This window comes from Prinia subflava, chromosome 2 (genome assembly GCF_021018805.1).
Source record: "Prinia subflava isolate CZ2003 ecotype Zambia chromosome 2, Cam_Psub_1.2, whole genome shotgun sequence".
In the NCBI taxonomy this organism is placed as follows: Eukaryota; Metazoa; Chordata; class Aves; order Passeriformes; family Cisticolidae; genus Prinia; species Prinia subflava.
This window is the reverse complement of record NC_086248.1, coordinates 60750075-60769883: the sequence shown is the minus strand read 5'-3', so window position 1 is coordinate 60769883 and position 19809 is coordinate 60750075. Positions and strand designations below refer to the sequence as shown.

Here is a 19809-nt window from a genome sequence, read left to right as displayed (position 1 = left end):
TCCTACACTACCTGGATTCTACCGCTAACAGCAGCGATGCCTTAATTTTTCCACAGATCTTTCAGCATAACCACACCTATGTCATGGGGATACAAGTGTCTCCAAAGGAACTGCGTTTTCCATTCAAGAGAAAATACAGTTGAGTTCTTATTACAGAGTATAATACTCTGCATTTTAGTTACTGCTTGGAGGATTGGAAGAAAAACATACATGGTCTCAAAAATGGGATTAGAGCTCCCTTATCGCAAAAATTAAGTCTAAATATGTGGGAAGCAATCAGTTCCATGCATAGCTGTTCTCATTCTCTGGCTATATGTGCATGAATGAAAGCAGGCACATGTGCTTATTACATTTCTCAGTATATGTACGGTATCAAGGAAATGATATAATCTTTGGTTATCTAAGCCTTTCAAATCCACATTATTAAATAACTTACATCATCCCAAAGACAGGTTAGCAAAATGTCATGATTTTCTTCTATAAATAATGTTAAAAAAATGAGACAAATTAATAAAGTAACTGCATTCAGAAAATGGTTGCAAAAAAGTCCTTTCTCTAAATTAATAATTAAAACTACTTATGACTCTCTCCCTGAAAAATATCCCAAAACCTGGATATTGTCCAAATAGTATTTTGGAATTGGACATCTGCTCATCACATCATCTACCTTATAATTTCCTCACAGACTGGTTCCAGGTATTAAAAAGCCTTTTTAAGTCTGGAATGACAAGATCCAACTACAGAACAAAAATGCTAACATATAGGCACTTTAAACCAACTTCTGTTTTAAAATATTGCTTCCTTTCTGATTTGCAAGATCATATGTATGTAAGAATAGAAACCTTTATATCAATTTACCACAGAAACATAAATATGAAGTATGATGAAGCATTTTGAAATCTAGAAATACTATATTGCAATTTTGAATAATTCAATGTGTAACTAACTTTCAAAATGCACTTTAAAAAACTGTCTTTCCACTGTTACACAATGACTTGAAAAAGGGAACGTTTCCCCTTTGCTCAGCTATGGCAGATGCCACCTCTGGGACAGAGGAGCCGAGCACCAGGCATTTGCACAGCCCTGCTGAAACTGAAGACTGGCACCTGCAACACTCCTCCTAAATTTATTATGCTCTTTCTTATAGCTCAGCAGCGACACATAAGCAACAAGCAGAGCTTTGAGCAATCTACAGTCACAATCTCAGGCTTATTTTATTTTCACCAAAGAGTTTACTATTACTGCTATCCATGCTGCTGGTATGCACGAAATGGACCCAAGGTATAAAAAATCTTTGGTTTTATTATTTCCAATTGAGCACGTACAGCTCTACAGATACACAGTCAGAACTTCATATGTACATAAGCCTTTTGCAAGATGTTCTCAATGAGCACACAAAAATTCAGACTGTATGCATAAAGAAATCTCAAAATTGTCAGAAACCGAACCTAGCTTTTCCACTTATACCTCCCAGCACAAACTTTACTGCACAGTAGGAAGCCGTAAATTTGAAATAATAACAGATAACATTGCATTTGAGCCTTATTTCCTGTTATTTGGGGTCTCTTGCCTAATATTTTTTTTTTAATATTAAAATGACAAGGGGGCAAAACCAATTACAGAAACAAGGCAACCCACTCTTAAACTGATTAGCCTAGATGTCAAAATGGTCATATTCACTTTTACTGAACATCTTTCCAGCAAAGCAAATCTACTCTCTTCTAGACCAAGTGTCATATACAAGTGTACATATGCAAATATGTACACTTCAATCTACTGACTGGTGTTTGATCAATTTACATAGTCGAGTGGCTCACTCAGACTCTCTGTGCTTTGAGGTTACATGTCCCAGAATGTACTGAGCTTGTTGGCATTTCAAAAATTAAATTTAGAGAAACGTATTACTTCACAGTTCTTTCCCCATAGTTACTAAAATATTTAAATGTAAGATATTCTACATCTAGATAAGGGGATAAATCAAAGATCAAGACAATGAACTTCCATTGAACACACCAGCCCTTTTCTGCACCTTTCATCTCTTTATCAAAACACAGAGAGATGAGCCTTGAGGGAAGCAAGCCCTGGAGTGAGACATTCCAGGCTTGCTGAAGTATGCAAGGAGACCACAGTGCAATGGTCGCATGTATTTGAGTGTAGCGAAAACCATCTTTCACTTTTAAATTAGAACATGCTGAACTCAAATAACTTCGCAGAGCAAAATTGGAAGTGCGAGACTAAAATAAGAAGAGACAATTCTAACCAGAGAAAGATCTGGAAATCTATCCAGCCTTGACAGGCCTTTTTTTTTTGCCCCCACACCTCAAAGATGTGCCAGTAGCAAAGTGAGATGGCAAACTCTTCTCCTCTGCTGAAGCACAGCAATCATCTGGGCCTAACTAGGAGCTCATTTCAGATTTTGTACACCACAGCACCTAGTTCTGGGTAGACTTTAGGCTCTACACAACTCTGCATTTTGGAAAGCCCTCTAATTGAGGGCTCTTGAAATATTTATGGTTAAGCAGGAGCATCCTGCCCAGGGTGGCACTGGCCCCCACAGAGCGGTGGCACCCAGCCCACAGAGCACGGGGTGTGATGGGTTTGGCCAGCGCTCCCCCAGGGTGAGGTTACTGCTGCAGTTTGGCACAGCACAATTTGCACTGTGGGCATGTAAAGGTAAGGCACCAATGTCCCGGCCAATACCATGAAGTGACAGGCATTCTCAGTAGGGTTGTTTTTTAAGCGTGCACACATTTGGGATTTGAAATGTATATTTCATCAGATTTAGCAGAAGGATGGTGTTTGCCAGAACACGATGAAAGGGGGTATGTATGGAGTATAATTACTTTAACTCACTATGAAATATCATAAACTAACTCCAAATCATAGTGAGCAATGCAAAATGTGTATTCACAGTAAAGATCAACAAGAAGAAACTGTGGCAATAGCTGCAGCAGGAAAAAGAAAGAACCAGGTTTTAATTACTTTTAATTATTTCACAAGATAATCCAATATTTTAGAAATTACTGCAGAAAGATTTTGTTACATACTTTTGAAACATTTCTATTCTAGACTGAAGATTTCATTCTGTCTGGTCTGAAGGAAGTAAGTGACAGGGAGCAAAACACCCGCAAACTTCTTTCGCTTCACTTTACAAAGGGATTTAGTGATCAGGGATTAAAAATATGTAACCAGTCTTTATCCAACTCCCTACAATTTAAGGCAAAATAAACAGGATTTAACTCTCAAATGTGGAAAGGACATAGTTCTCCTTTTAGCTTTTAACACTGGTTTTCTTTGTTTTACTAAGACCTTGTACTTCAAATCTGATGGCGATACGATCATAGCACATTACCCATGCACAGCTTCTCTCCAGTAATCCCAAAACACTGAGCATGGCCCAGACAAACGAGGGCACACATTTCTTCCTAGGAAGGATAAATCTTAATGTATCTTCAAGTCCTAGCTCAATCCCTCTGGAATCAGAGAGGGATCTGGCCCACACTGCTCTCCTTCTGGGCCACACAGTACCAACTTCATTCTTTGCACAGTCCTGTCCAAGATTATTTTTAGCTCAACTCTCACTTGCTGTGAGAAAAAGGTGTCTGAAACAAACCTTAAGAGCTGACGTCAAATAATGCTGACTCCCTGGTAAAGATAGTGGAAGACTGGTGGATGAAAATCTACAAACCAAACAGTTCTGCACATCACTACCAGCAGCTGGGCCTGTGCCACGATGTGTGTGTGTGTACACATATGCCTGATGATCATGTGATCCACATGATTCTCTGTTCATGTATTTTGACTTTAAACTTGTGACTTCCATTTTGGCACCAAAATGAAACACAAAACGAGGTCCCAAAAGGAGCAGTAGCTGGGGTTGGTACTGGTTTTCTGCAGGGAGAAGTGCTGCAGTCACACTGAGCTTCTCCCAGCTGTGGAAGGCTCCATCAGCACCTGGCTGACAGGAGGGAAGCAGAGCAATTGGAGGGGAGCAGAAAAACCTGAGAAACCTTTTGCAGACATTACAGGAAGATTTAGTGCCCAGGTATGATATGAACCAACTTATGAAAAAAATTACAAGATCAGCAATTATCTCTTTTAAAGCCATGAAAAAATCCTGCCAAAAAAAGAGAAAAAAGCCTGTGTAACTAAACATAGACACATAAGAAATAAAATTTTACATTTATATTCAATGTAGCTATTTATATAGCTTTGTGTATATGTATTTTATATTTTGATGTATAAAAATATAGATTTGAGCAGTTTCATAAAAGCAAGCACAAATTGATTTAAATTAATCTCTGAACATAGCGGAGAGCCAGCAGAGTAATTAACTATGTTATTTATTAATTACTATAACCATACCAACGGTCCTTTCTCTTCCACTCTCCAGTAAAAACAAATCATTGCTAATCCACTACAGCTGCAGAAACTTCTACGAAATGTTAGTTAAGGTAATAAAATAGCTCCGGTTTTAGGTACGGAGGATCCATTTCTGCCCTTGAATCATTTATGTCAGATTATAATCTTCAGTGAAGAATTTGATGTTATTTCAACAATCCAATACCTCAGTGGCACATGCTAGCACACAAAACCATTTTTTTTTAAGTACACAGCAGTATGGTCTGAATAGGAAATCGATCACTGAACAAGCTAAATCTGCATGAAGGAGAAAGACTGGAAAAGTGGGATAGAGGTGGGAGGATAGAATGCAATGAGCAGTATCAGAAAAATGAGCACATAAATGGAAAAGAAGGAAGGATCATAGAACTGCACCTTAGTTGAAGAGATTTCTTTCAATATCTGCTGGCACTTTCTTTTTATCTACCACTAGTTCCCTCTATTGCAGTCAATAACCTGAGTGGGCATAAAATAGATTTTTCTCATGGTTTGGATCAACACAGGATATAAACCACAACTGGAACACATTTCCATGTGCTCAACTCAGCAATGATTATTGTAATCCAATTGCCTACATACAGCATACTTTGACAACTGAGGTGATAGGCACAGGGAATACAGAGCAAGGAGGAAGGTAGGAACACATTGGTTCAGATTACTGCTTTTCAAATCCACTTTTGTTTTGCTGGTGTATTGTTAAATCCTTTTTGTGCTTCACAGGAAGCTACACATTTTGAAGACAGTTAGTCATAACAACTACTTTATTTTGTTTTTGGTTTAAAACGCCTATGATTTGCACACCCTGACACCTGCTGATTTCATGCCCTGCCTTTTCCCATCAAAGCCTCTTCTTGGCTCTCCACATGAAGAAATCTCATTTATCAAAATTCTGTTAGCGTAAGGGGAAGGGCTATGCTGAGCTGAGCCGTGGCCTTCATTAAACATGCAGAACATAAACTGCTGACACTAAGCACAGTCAACTTGCAGCATGGCATAGGAGGGAAAAAAAAAAAAAAGAGCAATGAGATAGAAGGAATGATGTGATTGTGAAATAGGAATAAAAGTCACAGTTTTGCAAAGCATTTAAGTCATACTGCAGTCAGTGAGATTTAATCACAGACCTGAAGTTAAGCATGTGCTTAACTTTGCCAAACAGAAATAGATCACTAAATTATGAATGGAACAATCTATTTCTGTTCCCAGGAACACAGACACTTTGTTCTCCAGACCAGTCCCTCAGGGAATGAAAAAGGTGAGGAGGAAAAATGATAACAAAATTGGAGAAAACAATCCCTTCTTCAACTCAAAATACTGGTCTGGATAAAGGAACTGTGCGTTATCTTTAACATTAACAGGATTACAAAGGTTGGTATCCATCATTTAGGTTCCAGGAGACAGGAAAGAGCAAGTGCCATTATGGTCATTAATTTCAACAGGGTACCAAATTCCAGGGCTCTGAATAAAAGAAAAATTGGTAAATTTGGAAGAAGCAAGCATGAGAACAGAAATGCATTAAAAACTGGAATTAGGGCTGAGGGTGAACAAAGTGGCTTTTTGAATTTTCACTTCACTTACTGTTCTTCATATTTTTCCCCCTTTAATTCTCAAAGATAGCTGTGTAATGCTGCCTACAATAGAAACTTGAATTTAATAGGCACGAAGCAGAAGGTGTGTAGCATTTTCCTCTGATCACAAGGAACAAGCACTTAGCTGTAAGAGATCCACAATGACTCACTGCAGGGAAGAATCAAATGCATCACAGGTACATGCAAGCCTTTTTTATTATTATTCTACCAGCTTAAAATGCATTATAACATACAGCCCTAGGAAAAAAAAATCAATTTCAAACCACCTAGTCCTATAAAAATATATAATTTACCAATCATATATGCCTGCATTTACACAGTTCAAGGAGAGCTAAGGCAGATGCAAGGCAGGCGGATGGGGTGGGAGATAGGTGGAGAGGGATGGCAACACTTCCTCTGTAAGCTTTTGTTGGTATTTATAAATAAAATAGTAATTTCAAGTTGAAATTGTCTCAGTACTAAAATGAATAACTTACCATCATGTTTCAAACAGCAGCTAGAAGTTATTTTAGTATTATCTGAAAAACAGTATCATATTAACATTTTCTGATACTTTCACACCTCTTGAAACACTTCAAAGTTAATCTGGAAGTTAAGTACCATAAAATTAATGTCTGCATTCTACTACCCTTTTCCATTTTAAATATCATTATATTCCAGAGAGAATGAATTTAGCTCTGATCAACTAACTCTTAGCACAGTATTAACTTTTCCTTCCTCTTCCAGGGTTCTGTGCACATGCAGCTTTAATGGAAGAGCAGAAAGCAGACACACCTGTGGTAATGAACCATGCACCTTGACGATTCCCCAAAAGTGATTTCTGTAATTTTTTAAAAAATAACTGTTGTATACATTTAACAGAAATCAATAGCTGCTTTTATGTTGGAAAATAATTGTTTTTCTTGAGGTCGCCTATGAAACAGAACAGGATGGCCCAATTGCTCTATTTCCCCTTTCAACTTGTAAACAATGCAGTATTATCACCAGCTTTTTTAGCTTTTATTCTGGTGAACAAGGCACTGCAGCCTGCCATATACAGCTGCAAACCACATGGCACCATTCAGCAGTATATCTAGGTCAGCTTGCATTTTTAATGTGCTCCATTAGCTTTTCCTTGCTCGCTGTATCAAGTTTGAACTTCTTCTCGCTTTTCAAACCCCTCTATAACTAACCAGACAACACACAGGATCCTAGGAGTGTTGTGATCACCTTCACCATTTGTTCCACCAAAGACTGCAGTTTTAATCCTATTTCCTTAATTCCATGCCGTTTCTAAACCCAGCATCCCCCAATTTCTCCTTCAAGATCCTTTTTCACAATACTGCTGGTAGAAAAAAAAAAAAAAAGGAAAAAAAAAAAGAAAAGAAAAAGAGGTTATTTAAATAAAAAACCCCAGTGCTTTACCTAACGAAATTCCTTCTCTCAGTACTACTTGGGGTAGTTTAACAATTTTGACCTTGGCAGCATTCTGCACACACCAGGCTAAAAAACCCTCCAAGCTAATAAGCATATAAACAGCCATCCCTATATTACTGTAAAGCTTTTGCAGAATCATATGTGCTATAATGGTATTTAGTTACTTCGATGCAACAAAAACCAGTTCTACATGATTCACTTCATTGCTTTCCTTCATAAACAGCAGTTAAGTCACTTCTTAAAATACATTTATTAATTTTTAAATTAGCATGTATTTTAACTGCTCTTCCCACAGATGATTTTAAGGTGTACATCCCTCCATTGGAGCACTGCCCTTGCACAAAGACTGAGGTTGTAAAACCACCCTAGATATAGATTACATGTACAAGGTAATCGGTACATCAGTTCTGACACAAGGAATAACACCATGAGCAAGTTTCACAGGAGGCTCAGGGAGATTCAGGCAGATCTTGATAAGTGGGGGGTGGAACTGGATGATGGAATGAAAACAGACAGCCACATTAAATTGAACAGTACAAATAATGCTTATTTTGCTTCAGATTAAAATGATAAGACAAGTTTTAATAAAGAAATTGAAAATTTGTCTGTTGTCTATTTCATGTAGTAGCAAGGATTTAGTAGTGAAATCAGAAAACAGAATTATTGTTACACTAGAAATCTGTCACAATAGTTCACATGTGTATGGTATAAATCAAGGTAAAGCATTCCAACAGTATGAAAATCATGCCAAAACGATCTGTAATCTTGATTCTCCTATATAAGGAAATATGAAGACCCTGCATAATTAACTGTTCACCAAGAAAATCAAAGGAATGACCTTGAAAAACAAGATTTCTCAGTGTAATACTAATCTAATAGAATTAGCCCTCAATATCCCAATTCACTTGAAAACCCTGTCTCACAAGGAAAAATTCTTAAAAAGCAAACTGAAATAATTGAAGCTTCACAGTTAAAAAATTATGTCTTCTGTAAAAGAAATATATGTTCAGTTAAAAGCCCCAGATTCTGCATTATTGTCACTGCTTTTTCCTCTTGAAATCTGCAACATGTCAACAGCACTTTTTCCAGCAAAGCACAGCTCTGAACGATGATACACACCTGTCCTTGTCTCAGGGAAAAAAGAGGGGAAATGAAAACCTAAATCACATCTGTCTACCCAACAACTTTGTCATGCTCGTCTCTGCAATTCCTATTCCTCTAACCTAGCATTACTTTTAACAAGCCAATTCTGAAATCAGGGGAAGCAGCCATGTAACAGAAATCTGATTCTTTTTCTGTATCTGTATTTCATGCTGCTAAAAAAGTATGCTATTAACAAAAAAGACAAACACATTAACAGTAGCTTTATAAAAACAAATACTTGTGGGGTTTCTGTTGTTTTAAGTCCCAATCTGAATGGGAGCATGCTTTCTGTAGCAAGGTGGCCTTGGTTGCTGGAGGGCACAGTTCTGGTCCCACCAGTTGTACAATCAGCTAGAATTTACAGAGGAGAAAGAAATCTGGTCTAACTTGCTCACCCCATCAAGGAGGAACAACAAACTGTTTGCAAATATTCTGAACTGCTCTCTCTCCACCCCTAAACAAAGAGACCACCTGCCTCAACATTTATTTAAAATGTGCAGGTATTTACAAGCAAACCTTGTGCTCTGACTGTCAGATTGACTTGGTAAACCTGATACTCCCTCCAAGTTCAAACCAGCAGCGTAAATCAAAGGGGCCACACGGAACTGTAAAGGACCCGCCCGATCAGGCAAGCATCACCCCCGTTTACATGTCAACAGGAGGCAGCTGAGCGAGGGAGGATGCTGAGCAGCACACCCAGCCAGACAGCTCTGGCACACCAGACTCAGGCTGCCTGAGTGCACCCACCAGTTAAAATTTAATGAGTAACAGAAGGGAGACTGAGAAAATAAATTATTTTTCTCTGGTAGTAACTTAAGTTGCTGCAATGTAGTGACTGGTGTTAAATGGTGGGTTCAAACACTTGAGGAGATACATATTCCCACCATGAAAGCAGTACCAAATTTTGCACTCTTCTGGCACTTCTATGAAGTTTGGAAAGCAAAAACCATACTACAGACTGCCTCTTCATAAAAGCAGCAGGGGAAGTATGGATTGCTGCTGCTGCTGCTGGTGCTGGTGCCACCACAAAAGCTAGATGGTTCAATGTTGCAGCAGTTAATTTTAATATAGTGGCAATCTAAGTGGGCATAGGACCACCCAAAGAGGGATACTCATCAATCAGAAAAGCAAAATTAGTTGCCAAGCCTTTACTGTGAGGGTGGTGAAGCACTGGAACAATCTAGCCAGAAAGACTGTGGATGCCCCATTCCTGGAGGTGTTCAAGGCCAGCTTTGATGGAGCTCTGAGCAACCTGATGTAATTGAAAGGTGTTCCTGTCCATGACAGAAGGGTTGAAATTAGGTGATCTTTGAAGTTCCTTCCAACCCAAACCATTCCATGATTCTTACTTACAGACATCACTTGGGCAAATACCTAACAGCTGCTTTGAACTACATACACATCTTCTGAAAACTCCACACTGGTGCTCTCAAAAGGCAATGGGAGCTTTAAATTCCTATCAAAACCCGAAGCGTGGCCACATCCACACCCTGATAACCTAAACCGTGCAGTGCTGTTGCAATTCATCAGGAGAGGAAGGCTGTTCATCACATTTATTTATGTCCAAAAGTAAAGATGATGTAGGAAGAGAAACAGCAGTTTACGTTTTCTTAGCACTAATCCCAGCTGGTTGCAGGGCACGGGGCCAACCACAGGCCAACGATGTACAAGGGTGCTGAGGAAGGCACGTTTACCATCTGTGCTCACTCCAGCTTGCCACAGAGTGCTTGTGAGCTTTGTAAAATAAATGTTACCACATACCCACGTAAACTGCCTAAGCCTAACCCTGAGGCCATCAGTATTTATTCTGCAAGCACCATGAGATGCTTCATGCTGAAAAGGAACATTAAACATGTATTTATGGCTAGCTTGGATCACTGGCAAGAGAAGAAAAAAGGAAATTTCCAAGAAAGCCTGACATGCTGTACACACACAGGGACACTGCCACAAGAGACAGGTCCTCCCAAAAGCCTCACCTTGCCTTGTCTTTCCTGAGACCACAGCAGTGTGAGCACAGGGCAAAAGAGGAGAGAATCAACTCTTATTACATAATTTCTCCAACCAGTCTTTACTTTCTGACAAGTGGGAGTTCTCAGCTAATGTAGCTTTTTTTCTCCTATTCTGTGTATAATTTTGTCTTTTCTTTTTTATGTAGGATTGTTAAGGAATTGTCCAGGCCCACTTCCACTGCACAAGGAGGCATCACAATCTCCAGGAAGTCTGCACTTTTTTCCATCCTCCCAGAGAGCTTTAAACCCTCTCCATTTGGGAAGCAAGACAAAGTTGTGAGGAGTGAGGCACCACAAGTGGGTGCTGTTTGGAATCACCCTCCATACTCAAGGTGGTTAGATACACTCCTCTACTGCCTACAGCACTCAGGTCAAAGCTGGACCACAGTTAGGACTGTATGATGGATGGAGAAAAACTCATGGCCATATATCTCTTGGTGTGCTTCTTAATTAGCATAAAACTAATTGGAGAAAAAAAACCCACAAACCACAGAGGTATTTCTTGAGACTAAACTTACCAGACATTAAGAACTATTGATTTTGGAGATGGAATTTGTAAAACATGATCACAATTTCTTGGACTGTCACAAATAGCATAGCAGTGAAATGCACAGGTTGTTCAGGAAAAAAAACCTGTTCAATCACTGCTACTTAGTCGTAAGTACTTCAAAACACTTTGTAAGGGGTCTCTAAAAGGGGTCTGTAAGGGATCTCTAAAAACATAAAAAGAGCGCCTTGTTTCCTGCTATGATGCCGTTCTCTACTCTTGGAAAACACTCAGGACAGAGGGCACTCAGGAGACTCCAGCAACCCCAAAACACAACTTTAACAATGAGTCAAAGAAAAGAGGTTGGAAAATCCTTTTAGTCATCTGAACACCTCAGGTGAAACAAGTCCACAAAGAAATGAAAAACAGAATTGGGGAAACATGCAATCCTAACTCTCCTATGAGCAGTAAAACAGAATTTACTGGAGGTTAATACGAACATCTATTTTTTCTAAGCTAAAACAGATCCAAAAACTTATTTACAACTCCCAGGTTCCTAACTAAGACAACAGTGCAAAGACAGATGTAAATGAGGAATCATTTCTCTATATTTTCCCATATACTAAGCACACACAGACAATCCAAGTGTCAACACATCAAGACAGAGTTAATTCTGACCCTTGAAAACATTCTCTTCTGAAAAGGATTAATTGGCTTTAAAACAATTTAATTTGGCTTTGAAGATGCAACTGTTATTAGCAACCACCAGATGGCAGGAGCAAAGGCTGCTTACAGTCTCCAACAAAAGAAAGCTGTCTTAAACAAGGCAAGCATTAGAAGAGCACAATTTTTTATGTCTACTTTTCTTCTCTTTCAGTTGGTTATTTTCTCTTTCTTTCCAAGAAGTACTATTTTATTGCAATTAAGCTAATACATTAAAAAAAAAAAAAAAAAAGAAAAATGTCTCTCGGGAACATGTCTCTCCATTTTTATCTTATGCCATCTCCATCTCATAGCTCAAGGGTTCTGTTACAGATATTGCAAGAACAACAGTTTCTTTCTAGGTTTGCACAGTCATAACTCACATTCAGCCACCAAATGTATTCCCTTTGATGTCCTGTGCTTCAAACCAGGAAGCTGAACACATAGCTACACTGTACAGCTCAATTTACCCTTGGGATTTGAACTTCTGCTATCTGGGATATGAAAATAAGTAGACTGCAGAAGATGCACCACGATGTGCTGATTGTTGCAATAATGCAGCATCTACAAGGTGGAGGAAAACAAAACCCCTCCCCTAAATGCATGAACCTCCCCACTCTGCCCAACACTCCCCCACAAAAGCAACCCACAAAACACCTTAATAAACTCAAGTAAAAGAATGTGTTTGGGAGGAAAAATATTTTAGTCTTGAGCACATTGGATTCTTAAAAACATGTATCAGAGAAAGAACATTTTAAAAATGCAATCCAGCAGCACATACTTTAAAAGACTTAGGAATAGACTCTCTAACAACTTCCAGAGTTACTAAATTATGGAGACAAGGTCATCACTTTATGTTGTGTCGTAAAACAAAACCACGGCTAGTTCCACGAACAATGCTGGAAGTTCCACCGTACAGACACAGACACATCCACATCAGAAATACCACCCTTGCTGTATTTCTGTGATAGAGCTGTCTCTCCATTATGCTCATTTCTCAATCAAAGAGAAAGCTTTATTCATGTATTTGTCTTCCACAAAGGAAACATAAAATCACTCCTACAGTGAACACATCCATTGGGAATGAGATTCTTTTTCCTCAGCCCCAGTAGCACATAGTCCTAGAAAAGAACAGGTGAAGCTTGCTCGTACTTCAAACCAGCGTGAGATGCAGTTGTGTGGTTAATTCTGCCTCTGCATTAGCAAACATGCCACTTGCAAAATATGAAAGGCTTTCTTCCCTGCCCCATTTTTAAATGACACCTGCAAATCACTAATCCAGTTGCCATTTATTTCCATATGTCAAATTACAATCTTAACTTGTGCAAAGCAACATAATAGTAATGATTAAGCCAATTACATCACAACACAGCTTAAAACGACACACAATGGAAGGATTAAAGCTCACTACCAATAAGAGAGTCCTGTTCTTGCTGGAGCTCCCCCACTGTGGGAACAGAAGTGTCTCTTTTCCTGTTGCCCAAACTTGTGAGCCTTCTGACATGTAGCTGCTGGACTGCCATTAACAAACTGATTTCTATTAACGCAGCACTAAGCTGGGATGGCTGCACCTCGGCATTAGCTGCGGAGGGCGGGCTCCGTGGCCGGCGCTGCCAGCGCGGCTCATGGCACCGCACAGTCCGGGACACGCTGGGACATGTGCACGAGGTGATCTCACCAGGCTTAGCCCAACGAAGCCTCCCCTGCCCTACGGTATTTGGGTCAGGCGGATGCTGACGGTAAAAGCCTTAGGGAAAGGGAGGGAGAGTAAACCGAGCACAGATATTTAAAAAGTCAGGCATCCTGTTCTCTAGATAGGGCCAGAGACCATTTGCAGCCTGTATGAATCCTGTGCTACTGCATTTGACACCGTAATTCCAACTGATGCCAACACGCAGCTCCTACAACAATAAAATGTGGGTTAAATCTTTATATAATAACCAACCTTTCAGACTAAGATTTTCAATTCTACCTCAGGGATAAAAAGGTTCTAATGGAAATTGAGCATCTGAATCTCTTAGGAGGATTTAAAAAACTCCCACACTCCTATTTTTATTTGTTCATTGCCTTGGTCTTTAAATCAGCATCATTCAAAATGGTTAAACATTTTACACCTTTTACTTCTGCCCTGGGCACCTTTTTTTTTTTTTTTTTTTTTTTTTTTTTTTTTTTTTTTTTTCCCTTCATCTTTTTATTCCTCCTATTTTCTCTGCCATCTGCGAACACTGGTCCCATCTGCTAAAATATAAGTTCCTACTCAGCTAAAATAAACACAAAATAAATTGGTACTGTTAGTATTTTACACGTCATCATTAGGCTTTAGTAAGATTAATGGGAGTCAGAGAGTTTCCAACTTTGAAATACATTCCTGTGTGTTGACTGCAGACTCAGGCAGATATCACTCCATCTATTCATTCTTACTCTACGTTACTTTCTTGGCAGCTATGGTTTTGAAGGAACTTATTATAAATGTAAGTTTATCCTCAGCAGAATTTGAACAAACCAGGCATAACTGTTAAGCCTGTTCCCAGATCACCTATCAGCTGTTCATGATTTCCTATGTGGGTCATTCCCCCTACATCTCTCCATATGTAACCATGCATACATCACAACCCTTCTAAATATTGAAACAAAAGAACCAGCCAAAAGCTGGAAGGTTTTTTTTTCTTTAAAAACAAACACACATTCAAGCACACACACAAATAAATGTGTAAATTAAATTGATCACCACATCTACCATCTTTGAAAAAGTTGTTACAGCACACCAACAGCATCCTCTTTCTGTAAAATTAGTTGCACAGAAAGCTGAATGGGTTTACTTCCTTCTATTCAACCAAAAGAAAGCTTTGGACAGAGATGCAATCAAATCTGTACATATTTGTACTTAACAAATCACAACTCCTTTTCAAACTGCTCGAAAATGTGCTTAGATTTTTATGGCCTTTTAAACAGTACTGGTCTCACATATGCACAAAAGGAAAATAAGTTCATATTAAAATGTAATTTTTACTTTAATAAATTCCTTATGTCCTACATTTGTTTGGAGAAGACTGTTTACTTATTAAAAGTTGAAGGGGAGGAAACATTTTTAAGGATTACTCGTCATGATTTGCACTTTGCACCTCTTCCATGCTTAATGAGTCAAGATAGGATTTGGTGTTTCAAGCTGTCTTTTCCCTGGGTATTTTGACAATTTGACACAATTTCTTTTGTTTTCACTTGATTTTCTAAACTAAGAATTATTTTGTCTAAATCTATATGCATAACTTGCATCAAAAGCAACCTGTAGCTGATTTCTACAAACACTTCTGAGGATGATGATCATCATCGAAGATTCAACCCTTCAAGGGCCCACTACATCAACCAGGTCTTCACTTTGCCAATGAGAACTCCAGCAAAGCTGAACAATGTTCTGATGCCTCATTCAGGCCCTTTACCTGGGAAACAGCCCCATTTGCTGCCAGTATGCATATTTACCATGCGACTGAAATCACAGAGAATTTAAGAATAACAAATGACATTGTACATTCTTTCACTAGTCTACAAATATCCTTGCTTAAAAGACACTATTCTTGCATGTATCTACAGGCAACACAGCCTGTCAACAGCTTAAAACTAAGTGGCATCTAAGGATAGGTGGCATGGATGCAGCCAAAAGAAGAGTCATCCTCTGCAGCAAACCATGCTTCTGCTCTTGCATACAGAGGGGCTCTACAATGTTTCAAGCTGAGACATATGCTACACTCAAACCCAAAAATGACAGCTCCCCTCAACAATCTACAACAGCCCTGGAGGAAAATTCCAGCTAAAAGCAGGTACCAAGGAAAGCATTGCATGGTGCAAATCCTTAACCTTACATCCTTCTCAGCTGTGTTATCAGGTATTCAACTTACTTTCTAATTTATAAAATTCACTGGTTTTCATTTAAAAATTTTGCTTATACACATTCACTATTGGCATACCAACTCGTCTGTTAATGCAACAAAGACTACCATTTATTTGTCATTGAGACAGACAGTAAAGAAAGCATCTTGTAAGGGAGAGAAGGGAAGAAAGTGCTTTTGCATCATCTCTAAATAGACAGCAAAAATAAATTCTGGGATTAACAAGTTTTGGATGATACATTTAACTATCTTTTTGATTGATAAAAAGCACATGACATTCCTAGACATACATAGTTCACTATATATCATAAAGCTAGTATTGTAAGAGAGTTTAAAAGATCCTGATGGTTCTGAAGATGCAGCTTAGGACAAAAGATGCTTGGGACTCTGAACACTGATATTCAGAGCTGGCAACAGTACTGATTCAGTTTTGTAAAGCTGAAGCTTAGCAACAGAAAACTCTTAAAAGTTTTTGTAATAAAAAGGAGTTTCAAAGGATGTCCATCAGGATGACAAGACATAAAAACACCTTGTAAATCTAGCCATGAAAAAAACTTAGAAGCCTCCTCCACAGTGCTTTTTTTTAGCACCAAGAGTGACTGGCTACAATAATCATCAGTAATATTTCTATTTACCCACCTAGTCTGAAGGATTATGGAGATGAGATCTCAAGAGCTGACCCTCCAGGTTTATTAAATATTCAATGAATATTCTGTATGCTTGCTGGGTATTAAATAAAAATCAGAAAATACTGCAGACTACCATACATTATATACTTCCAATAATACCAGAGTAGCTCTGTTTGTTTTCTAATAATTTATTGAAATCACTTATCACATATCAACATAAAAATGTACAATACACACACAATGTAAATTCTGGCATCGTGAATATTTAAGTACTTTTAAAGCTTTTTTTTCCTGCTGGTTAATTTTACTTATTCCAAATAAACCCAGAGAACTTATTTAATATTTTCTTGCTTTTCCTTTTTACCTTAATAGTAACAGCACTGTTATTTTTTCACCTGCAGTAGTATCACAGCATATGGGCCTTCAGCAGCAGGAAACTCTTCACTGTCATGATTTAGCCTACTGCTCCTACAGTCTCCTTTTCCCCTTCCCCATCCACTCTCTTCCTAGCTCACTGGATATAGCCTACACGCAATCTGCCCTGATGAAAATCATCTGCTATTAGCGCTCTGTTAAAACATGGTCATCACCACAAGGCCAGACAAACTTGGGCACTAAGTAGGACACAGCCCATCCATGGAGCTGGGCAGCTCTGAAGTTCTCTCCAACACACACTACTGCCCGCCACGCGCTGATCTACAGTTGAACACAGGATGATGCAGCTGCTCAATGAACTGCTTCCTGCTTGAGATGCTCTGTGAAAAAGGGCCTGAACAAAGTGGCTTACTCAGCAGACTACCAAGCAGACAACAAGTACAATTTCTGAGCTGCAAATCCATAGAACAAGAACAAATTCAGCATTTGGGCAAGTCCAATCTTTAAAACTACTGCTAAGCTGACCTTACATGTTTCCATGTGGGTTTCTGCAAGTCAAACTTGCTCACAAGTTTTGTACCAAGGAAAGGGTTAAGACAGCCTGTGTGACATTCTCAGATTACCACACACAAGGGAAAGTTTCTGAATTGATGGATGCAAGTCACATGATCCTCAATTCTCAGGTTGAAAATTGTCAACAACTCATATTGTTGGGACCTATGTAACAAAACTGCACCAAACAACACACCTTGTGTCCAAATGTAGCATCCTCGGAGGCCAAGACTTCAACCTGAAATTATAAGGAGAAAGATAATTTCAAATTTAGCCACCACCAAGAACCTCTCTCTCCTGAGCACAGCACCACAGTCCAGGCAAAGAAGAGATCTGTAAATGAAGGTGCCAGTCCGGATCAACCCTAGGAAACCTGCACATGATAGGATGTGCAAAACTAACAGCTGACAATAGAAATCCCTAAGTTAGAAAAGTAGGAGAGCATCCTTCATGACACAAACAAGGTTTCTCCACCTGAATGATGTCAAGAGTACCTGTCAGTGTCCCAGAACTTACTGTACCACAGCTGGAACAGTTTTCTCCATACAGAGTTCTGATTACACCAAAAAGCTGCCTGAGCACAGCCTGAATGATCTGCCATAGTAAGTCCCTGCAAAAAAAAAAAAAGCTGGAAAACATCCAATCTCTTCCCCTCCTATTGGTTTCTAAGCAGGCTGGGTACCTCTGCACCAGCACCAAGTGGAACAGCAACAAGGGGAAGCTTGGTTGCAGGCTGCTGTCCTGTCTTGTGCTAGAGAATTGTTTAAAAAACAGAACTCAGGGAACACAAGCTCCCCAGGCAAAGGCCGAGACCAACTGGCTGAGAGATACAGTGAACGTCTGAAAGCCTGAGGAAAGCAGGCTGCCAGGCCACCGAGTGGTGTTCCAGATCAAAGCCCTTGCTGGTTGCCACACACTGCACACCTCTAGAGTTGATATGCACTAATCTGCAACAACAGGAGCAGACACAGGAAAGCAGGCACACCGATTCCTCATTGGATCGTTAAAAATACTTCACACTTTGGCGCCTTTCACCTGAGAATCTCGCTCTTTTACGAATTCTAATTAATTAAGCTTCCCAATACACCAGTGAAGTCAGAAATGTCATCAATATATAGAGAGAAGAGCGAGGCAGAAAGAGGTTAAATAATTTTTTAGTAGTTATGTGCCAAGCCAGGGACACACTCATGGAAAAAATCCCAGATCTCTACTCTCAGGCTCACAACTAGGAAATTATCTATTTCTCTGATTTGCATCCTATTTAGAATGCCTACCGCTGCATTATAATTTATACAAGTAGTGTAACTATAACTAATGTATCTAATCTCCAGTTTAACTTAAGAAGAGTGAAGGATTTAAAGCAAATCAAGAGGGGAAAAAAATGAATGCGAAGTTTCACCCTGAAGCATGTTATAATGCCACAGTTATAAACCCCTGAACAAGAGGGTTTATAATGGAAAGGCTGATAAACTAACAATGATGGCAGAATTTAAATATATTTATGTCATGATCTTGCAACATATGGTATTGCTTCATCTCTAAATTAAAAAAGGAAGGAGAGAAAAAAAAAAGCAGGAGGGAAATACAGCATTCATAGGAACTAGGGATAAATGAAGAAAATGAACCTGGAGTTACCCAATTGTGACCTGTCCAGCTAATTAGGAAAGGCAGTAAGAAAACAGCATCTCATTCAATAGGAGGTAGGAAAAAAAATCCAAGTAAATAAAATCAATCTAAAATGATATGATACATATTAGCTCCTTATATTAAGCTCTAATCCTTTAGGCACTTTATAAATATTAAACAATCAGTCCTGGTGAGACTGATAAATATCCATAATATATTTTACAGATGAAGAAACAGACAGAGGGTTAAGTGACTTGCCCAGGGCCAAAAAGAATAATCAACCATTGGATTGGAAATAACTGTATGACTGCTTGTCACAATACAGTGCCCTACTCAGACGCTCAGGTGGCTTCTGAAAAAAGTCACTCCATTATCAGAAGCATCTTGGTTAGGGTTAATGTAGTACACATCTGAAGTGTGAATGCTCATTTTCACCAGCCTTACTGTTTTGGTACAGCATCTGGCTACCACCACTGGATAGACCCCAAAAACTTCTTTGAACTCACTCAGTTTATTCGGTGTTACGTAGTCACATATCCCATATGCTACTTCCAGTCCCATTAATCAGAAAATCATAAAGGTTGGAAAAGAGCTCCAAGATCCTTTGATGGAACACAACCATGTCAACCAGACCACAGCACCAAGTACCACGCCAGTTGTTTCTTTAACACTTCCAGGAACAGTGATTCCACCACCTCCCTGAGCAGCCCATTCCAACACCTGACCACCTTTCAGTGAAGAAATTCTTCATAATGTGCAACTTGAACTTCCATCAGCAGAGCTTGAGGCTATGTCCTTCTGTCCTGTCACTTGTTGCCTGGGAGAAGAGGCTGACCCCCACCTGGATACAACCTCAGTTGTTCTACATTTCAGCTAGTTGTAGAGAGTGGATGCTTATTACTGTGCTACATTTCTAATGTAGAGATTCATTAGGGGAAAAATGGAGACTTCTTTGTGCCACAAGGTTCTTCTCTGACTTCCTCCTTGAATCCACCAGAG

The 19809-nt window shown here is 39.1% G+C and overlaps 1 protein-coding gene across 1 annotated transcript in view; it reads right to left on the bottom strand.

Annotated features, from left to right (window-relative positions):
• ARID1B (AT-rich interaction domain 1B) overlaps positions 1–19809 on the bottom strand; it is a 322513-nt gene that overhangs the window by 125140 nt on the left and 177564 nt on the right. The window contains exon 5 of the mRNA XM_063390178.1: positions 17381–17422. Coding sequence (XP_063246248.1) covers positions 17381–17422 — 42 coding nt within the window. The remainder of the gene's footprint in view (positions 1–17380; positions 17423–19809) is intronic.